Below are 8,151 nucleotides of genomic sequence, written 5' to 3'. Positions count from 1 at the left end.
TTCAAGTTTGAAAATAACGTACATCAATATATGTGCAGAGTACTTCACATCGTAAATACAGTATGGTTGAATTATGTTTACTCAATATTTGAATATAATGAGATAATGAGATTTATTTTCAAATGTAAACTATAATTTCAGACATATTTATTCGTACAATACTTTATTTTAATACAGTTTAAACCATTTCCTATTTAGGAGTTGTACTAATTTTGGACTACTACCCATTCTTAATAGTCCCCGTTCTTAAGTTGTTGGGAATTATTTAAAAATTGTCTAAATAATGTAATTTTCTTAACCAAGTATGGACTATTTCCTGTAATTTTAAATTGTAGATACTCACTAAAAAAATCAGCGAATGTCTTATCACTATTTAATTTTCTGTGTACGTCCCACTGTGTACTTACTGACGTTAAATGGGGTATTTTCTATACTTTAAATAACGTACGTCAGCAATTTCACAGTGTAACGTCAAATCAAACTCAGTAATTATGACATGCAAATCTCATGGGATACCCTGATTTGAGTTAATTAAGATACTATATCAAAACACGAAACCTACCTATATTACTTAAGGAGATTTAATATTTTTTGGGTTCTAATATACTAATATGACCTTTTTCTTATTAAAAATTGGACAAATCAATTAGGTCAGAATTAATACGATAGTAGTCCCTATGATAGTATTACCCAACAAAATTAACAAAACTAAGTTAATTAACTATGATAGTAGTACCAACAACGATTATTATGTCAAATTTTATTAAATTATTCACTACTGAAATGAGTGGATGTCATATCACATTTTTAATTTCACCATTTCAACCATGTACTTATTATTTGAAGATGGTGATGTGACATTTTTATACGGCCATAATAAATCAATTGACTTCATTCATTATGTCTTCCATGTGTACTAATACTTTAAAGCATTTTATTTTTACTTTAAATCTGGAAATTATTATTTAAATCATAAAACCGTAGGTATATTTATTTTTAATATAAAAATGTCACATCACATAGTACTTTCCCGATAGTTCTTAGATTTTGTTTGTGGGATTTGATTGACCTTCTCCTTGTATTAAAATTGGTTAACTAATAAATGGGTAAATTGGGATTTTTCAGATTGTCGTAAGTGGATATTACCATTGTGAAAATTTATTAACTATTAAATGGTTAAATTGGGAAAAAAAATCCATTATTATTACATGAACCCAATCACGTGTACATCAACCCACCAAACCACTATATAAGTAAAGGTTAGGTTATCCAAACAAAGCATTTTTTTTCAAACCCCGTTTTACTATTACCTAAATCAAATGGACCCTTACCAAAAATTCAACCCTTTTGAAACAAGTCCTCAAAAATCCCCACCGCATCCTTTTTCTTCCACAAGACCCGTAGGTACACCGTCACGGAGTCCAAGACTCCGTTCAGCCTCCATTTCAGGATGTCCTAACTGTGCAAGGCTCGAGACTGTTCTCCACGAACACGAAAAACTTATAAGGAAGGCACATTTAAGAGCCACGGAGGCCAAGCAGGCGTCATACAAACTGGCGAAACACCTCTACCATTCAGCCCATGCCATGCAAGAAGCCAACACTTCAAGAGAAAAATTAGAGGGTATCATGGATGACATTCTCGACTACACCGAGGTGTCCATACCCCACTACCCACTTCATCCAAAACAAGAATCACCAAACACTACTCCAAGAGAAAGTCCTTCACGACCAAAGTCCCCGTTCAGAGACAATAGCCCTCCGTCTCAACGGAAGTTCCCTCAAGTTATAGAACTTGATTGAACATCCGTTCAGTTTCAATCGTGGCATTTTATATATATATATAGTGTACTTATTTTACAACTCATCTCATATGGCCGTTGAATCAACTTTTTGTTAGGCCATTTAATGAGATTGAAGCACTTACCTCCATTATATATATAGTTGTATGTAACTCTACTATATTATTTTAAGTATATTTTCTTTTTGTTTGCAGTTGTGATTTCACAATGATTCACTTCACTTTTAATTCCACAATTAATTAATGAGGAAAGTGACATTAATACTCCAAAATAAACCAAAATACAGATTTCATAACAAATACTCATAATACATTATAGCTTGAAAATATAAAATAACATAACTTGGACACTAACACAGTGCATCATTTACTGTTTTTGGGAGAAGTATCCACTCCTCCTTTGTCCCCAACTTCTATATCATCTCCATTTCGGTCCTCACCTTTGTCAGTCGAATCATTCACATTGTCCTGTTCGGGTGATTTATTTGCACCAGAGCATTCACCCTCATCAAACAATGAGCAAACAGAATTAAGGATAGCCTCTTCATCATTATCATCATCAGAATCCCACATGCAGGGAAACTCATTAACATAGCAAAGTTCTCTAACTTGCTGCCCAGTGAAGCATTGTCCCGTCTCTCCATGTAGACATAAAGCAGAAAAAGCTTCTATGAAAGATTCATAACGAATTATTTTTATAGACGCATCAGAAGTAGTGTTTTTGCTTACAGCATCTTCGTACCTACTATAGATACCTTCATTTGGTCCATTGAAAATAACCCAGTGTGGACCTGAACTCATACTTGATATATTGTAATGCTAATAACTAAATTACAAGTTAATTTCTCTATAAACTTGATGCTGGATTGGAAAACGTCTCAAGTGTGTTATATAAGTCGTGGAGAATAACCCTATAGTAAGTTTTTTAGTTAGCTGTACTCCATTGGGATGTACTCCATTGGGCACATCTGATGTGTCAAAAGAGGGGTGGTTAAATCTCTGAATTGCACAATTAAATACACGTGTAGGCGTACGGAGTATGGTCAAATGTCAACATTATTCATCAATCCCGTTTTTCCAAAAAACCTAATGTACTACGGTACTGTTCTAACGTACGACGATGGTTTAATTCATAAGAAGATGTAGGTGAAGGGCCCCTTAATATCAGCCCAACATATATAAATGCCCAACATATATAAATGGGAGAAACTACCCATTCTACTAAAAAATGTCATCACTTTAACATAAATAAAAAAAAAAGATCCTTACTTTTCAATCTTTATTTTCCACAAATAAAAAAATGTACTATTACTTCTTTCCTGACGTACGAAATGGTTTAATTCATTAAACAAGGTTGGTAAAGGCCCATTCATATAAGCCCAACAATTTTAAATGTTACCACCAACCCATACAACTCAACAAAATTTCTAAACCCTAAACTCATACAATAACCTTATTTTCTAATTAATTTATTCAAAAGTAAATGTAATTGTACTATTTCACTGTTCTAAAGCACGAAGACAGTGGAATAGAGTTTCCAATTTTTCAAAGGCCCATTAATATCAGCCCAACAGACTTAAATGTGATCACCAACCCATATTACTCTACAATCTGAGGCATTCAATCTCATAAAATCTAATTTCACCTGACTCACCACTATCTTTCCCTTACTCTTCATCTCTAATTCTTGGATATCAATAACAATCGAACACTCTAACTGTACTCCAGTACATTAACGTCGAGGGAACAATTGGTTACTTATCAGTAAGTCCTTTTTTTTGGATCTTTCTCGACAACCATTCCTTACCTATTAACTTTATCATTTAAGTTGTTAATTCAAACAGATACAATATGGAGGCCGAGTCTCAAGTAGAGAACATGAATGAGGAACAAACCTACGAATGGGAAAGCATAACAGCAGAGCTAAACATCACAAAACCAGTGAATGAGATTCAAATATGTGACGTCCTAGGCAAGAGTCTCGACAAACTGGGAAAATAGGAAGCATTCTACGAAATGTACGCGAAACGGATGGGTTTCAGCACAAGAAAAGATGATGTACGACGTTCTCAAGGAGTCATTGTAATGCGCAGGTGGGTTTGTTGTTTCGAGGGTTACAAAAGAATCACAATAACGGAAAGACAAAGAAAAAAGAGACCTCATGATGTCACTAGAACCAGATGTCAGACATCATTACGTATTTTACTCACACAACCGTCTAACACTTGGAAATGCAAAGAGTTCAGCACAATACACAATCACGACCTCGCTTCATCAAGTGAGGTACAATTTTTGAGATCATACCGAGTAGTGTCCGATGGATTGCTTGCCCAAGTTAGGTCGATGAACTCCGTTGGAATTAAAACTGCCAACATAATGTCTCATGTTGCTTTGCAAAGTGGAGGTTACGAGAGAATGCCATGTCAACTTCGAGATGTCTACAACAAGGTTGCTGGTGCCAAGCGAGAAGAAAAGATAGAGATGGACTCGGAAGGAGCGTTGGGATTTCGTGATTGTCTCGCAGAGAGGGATCTAAATTTCTTCGTTGTATATCAGATGGACGAGGAGAATCGATTGGCTAACTCATTTTGGGCAGATGGAAACTCACGTGTCGACTATGTGGCTTTTGGGGATGTAATAGAGTTTGATACCACCTACATGACAAATGAGTACAATAAGCCTCTCACTGTTCTCATTGGCGTAAACCACCATTTCAACACATGCATCTTCGGGTTCGCTCTCCTCCTCCACGAGAAGCTTCCATCCTATTGTTGGCTACTTCAAAAATTTCTCGAATGCCATGGAGATAAGAAGCCAAATGTTGTAGTTACTGACCAAGATGTGGCCATGAAACAGGCCATCATGGAACACATGCCTGATGTTAAACACCGTCTATGTGCTTGGCATCTCAATACAAATGCTTCCAAAAAGGTTAAAGATCCGATCTTCTTGAAAAGATTTAAAGATCTAATGTACAACTACTACAAGGAGGAAGATTTTGAAGCAAGATGGTTAGACGTCGTCGAAACCCAACAACTAACAGATAATGAATGGTGCCAAACAACATTCGACACAAGAAAACAGTGGGCAAAAACTTATTTAAGGGGTTCATTCGTTGCAGGAATGAGAACCACACAACGTTGCGAATCGATCAACTCAACCCTAAAAAAATTTTTAGAGAAGAATTATTGCTTGCGTGAATTTGTCACAACCATAGATATGACAGTCTCAAAGCTCAGACACAACGAGACTGCAAATGACTTCAAAAGCAGATGCACTCGACCTCACCCACCTAATCCTACATGCTTGACCACGTACTGCAACCAATGTGCTGAATTCTACACAAGAACTATGTACCACAAGGTTGCTGAGCAACTTGATTTAGAGAATAATTATTTTGTCATAAGTCAGGAGCAAGAAGGAGAGTGGCAGATATACACCATTGGAAAGTTTCAGCATCCAGAAGTCCAATACCGAGTTCATTACTGTGAAGGCCAACGAGCACTACACTGTAGCTGCATGCTATATGAAAGTCAGGGGTACCCTTGTAGACATTTATGGGCTACAATGAAAAGATTAAACATGAGAAGAATACCTAATACTCTTCTCATGAAGCGATGGAGTAAATCCGCGAAGACAAATCTCCACCTACATTTTAACCCCCCGGCACAAGAACAACAACACATTTATGAGATGGCTAGGTTTGGATCTCTCAGTTCACTAACTTATAACTTCACTTTCTATGCAGCAAAAACAGAGGATTCGTACACGCGTGCAAAGGAAGAGATTGAACGGCTAACTCTAATGTTCAAGGAAGAATTTGAGATGAGTTCCAATCCAGAAGGAGAGACGCCACAACCTAGAAGATATTGTAACAACCCCAACATTATTACAGACCCTGAAGTTGTGAGAACAAAGGGTACGGGAAATCTAAGGGAAGGACCGAACGGGGAGCAGATCTCAAGAAACTCAAGACATTGTCACATTTGTCGCTCATCAAGCCATGATTATCGACGGTGCCCAAACCGTCAACAGAATACTGGATCTCAGGGGCAACAGTCTGCACACAATCAACCAACAACTGACTCATTCAATGAGCACTCCAACGCATATTTCCCAGAACTGCCTTCCTCCACACAAGAATCATACTATGGTCATTCATATATATATAACTAGCTATTTTTAACCATTGATGTTTTAAGGTTTATGACTCTAATTATTGCTTCAAAAACTCTAGATTTATATACTTCATGTTATGTTTGCCATGTTTAAGGTATTTATCTCAACAAATCTCAAAATTATAATTAATGAACAAATAAATTATTTTACCCAACAAAATTCAATCTTATAAGGTCAAAATTTCCATAGTAATTAATTTTTTTATACACAATAATAAAAATAAAAATAATACACCAACGTAAAACTCAATATATACCAACACATAATTTCATAATTTATAACAAATTATTCTTAACAATGTACTACGAAACAAAAATGAACGTACTCTGTACGTGACATTTTGTACTCGGTACGTGATATTTTGTACACTAATTTTACTAAACAGCATGCATAAACAATTAATGTACTCGGTACGTGATATTTTGTACTCAACTACAATTCCAAAATTACATACATGATGTAAAATACCAAAATAACCCCACTCCGACAACATGGACCCACTGCCTACAGTATATTTGTACAATTAACTGCCACGAACAGTAAAGCTGTTGTACTTTTTCTTACATTAACTAACGTGAACAGTAATTTAATTGTACATTTTTATTTTTTAATTAGAAAAACAACTGTACAACCCGTTAACAATCCTAGAATAACCGGTTGCCAACTTAATTAAATAATTAAAAAAAAAACTATTCTAACGTAGGACCTACCTGCCGTACAACGGATTCCAATCCGTGATTCACACTTCTGGGCACAAAATCGTTTGCCTATATATATATATCAAAACTCTATTCTTTATTGTAATAATTATTAATTAATGAAATAATTTTTCTAAAAAAAATATTTATTACGGGTGCATTTTTAATGGGTATTACCCATGAATGGATAAAATTAGAAAATTTTGAGTTTTTATGGTTAATTTTGCTATCTAATTAAAAAAATCTCTCATTTTTATATCATAAGGGTTGAGATTGTTCCATCGGTAAAAAAAAAAAATTTAAAAAGTTTTTTAACAAGAAAAATAAGAAAAGAAAAAGTTGAGTTTGAGTTAAATATTTTTGTATGAACATATTTTTGATATAGTGTAAAAAGAGATAATTTTTTATATTTTTTTTTAATTAAGTAGTTAAATTAAGCATAGAAATTCAAATTTGTGATTTCATTATTCGTTATTAGATCAAAATTTGATGGTTTGATATTTTTAAAATTAATATTTATAGTTAAATTTGTTTAGTAATCATTCATGGGTAATACCCATTAAAAAGTGTTCCTATTTATTATATATATGCAGTGTTAAAAGAGTATTATGATAACATTTACTCAACATTTTTCACATGTAAAGCAACTAAGCAAAAGAAACATTTTATAGTAATCAAGATCTAAGAGCACTCACATATTCCTATTAGTGTATGCATAATAGCTAAACTTGTACTGCAAAAAAAGTTACCTTCAATTACAATATTTTTAGTCACAATAAAAATTTTTGTAATTAAAATGGCATTCGAATGGAAAGAATAAAAATATAAGAATGTGAATGGGAATGGGAATAGGAATAGAATGAAATAAAATTTTAAATGCATAAAAAAATTATTAAATTTTTTCTTATCATGCATTAGAATAGTCTTTCCTTTTATTTCAAAATGAAATAGTTATTCTACCAAAATGGTGGAAATGCCATTTCATTACAATGTTATTCCAATACCTTAATATATAACCAAATAAAATAATAGAATGAAGATTGTTTCTTTTCTATCCAATTCCATTTCATTAACTCCAAACAAATGCCACCTAAATGTAACTTTTAGTCACAACATAAAGTTACTTGTGATTCAACATAGTATTTAAATACAAATTGTTACTAGTTTATTTTTAGTCACAACAAACATTGTGATTAAAAATACAATTAGTCACAAAAAATTGTGATTTTAGTGAATATTATATTTAGCCACGGACCTTTTAGTCAGACCAATTAAGAATAATAATTTATAATTAGTCATAACTTATTTAATTTTAATCACAAGTTTTATTGCGACTAATAGTAAGATTTTTTGTATTGCCAAATTATTTAGCTAAAGACTTATATAAACTCTTCTATGAGATGCTTTATAATTTAGTTATAATAAATTTCCACAAACTCTAATAAAATATATTTTACATGTAGCTATGGACACT

General features: G+C 33.4%; 1 protein-coding gene across 1 annotated transcript; it reads left to right on the top strand.

The window, feature by feature from the left end:
• The first annotated feature begins 3,816 nt into the window (after positions 1 to 3,816).
• On the top strand, positions 3,817 to 5,976 carry LOC115695058 (protein FAR1-RELATED SEQUENCE 5-like). Its single transcript, XM_030622156.2, has one exon. The coding sequence runs from the start codon at positions 3,817 to 3,819 to the stop codon at positions 5,974 to 5,976; it is 2,160 nt and encodes a 719-aa protein (XP_030478016.2).
• Positions 5,977 to 8,151: the final 2,175 nt, after the last annotated feature.

Source organism: Cannabis sativa, chromosome X, assembly GCF_029168945.1.
Source record: "Cannabis sativa cultivar Pink pepper isolate KNU-18-1 chromosome X, ASM2916894v1, whole genome shotgun sequence".
NCBI classification, from domain to species: Eukaryota; Viridiplantae; Streptophyta; class Magnoliopsida; order Rosales; family Cannabaceae; genus Cannabis; species Cannabis sativa.
Note: the sequence above shows the minus strand (reverse complement) of the source record. Positions and strands in the feature narration are given on the sequence as shown.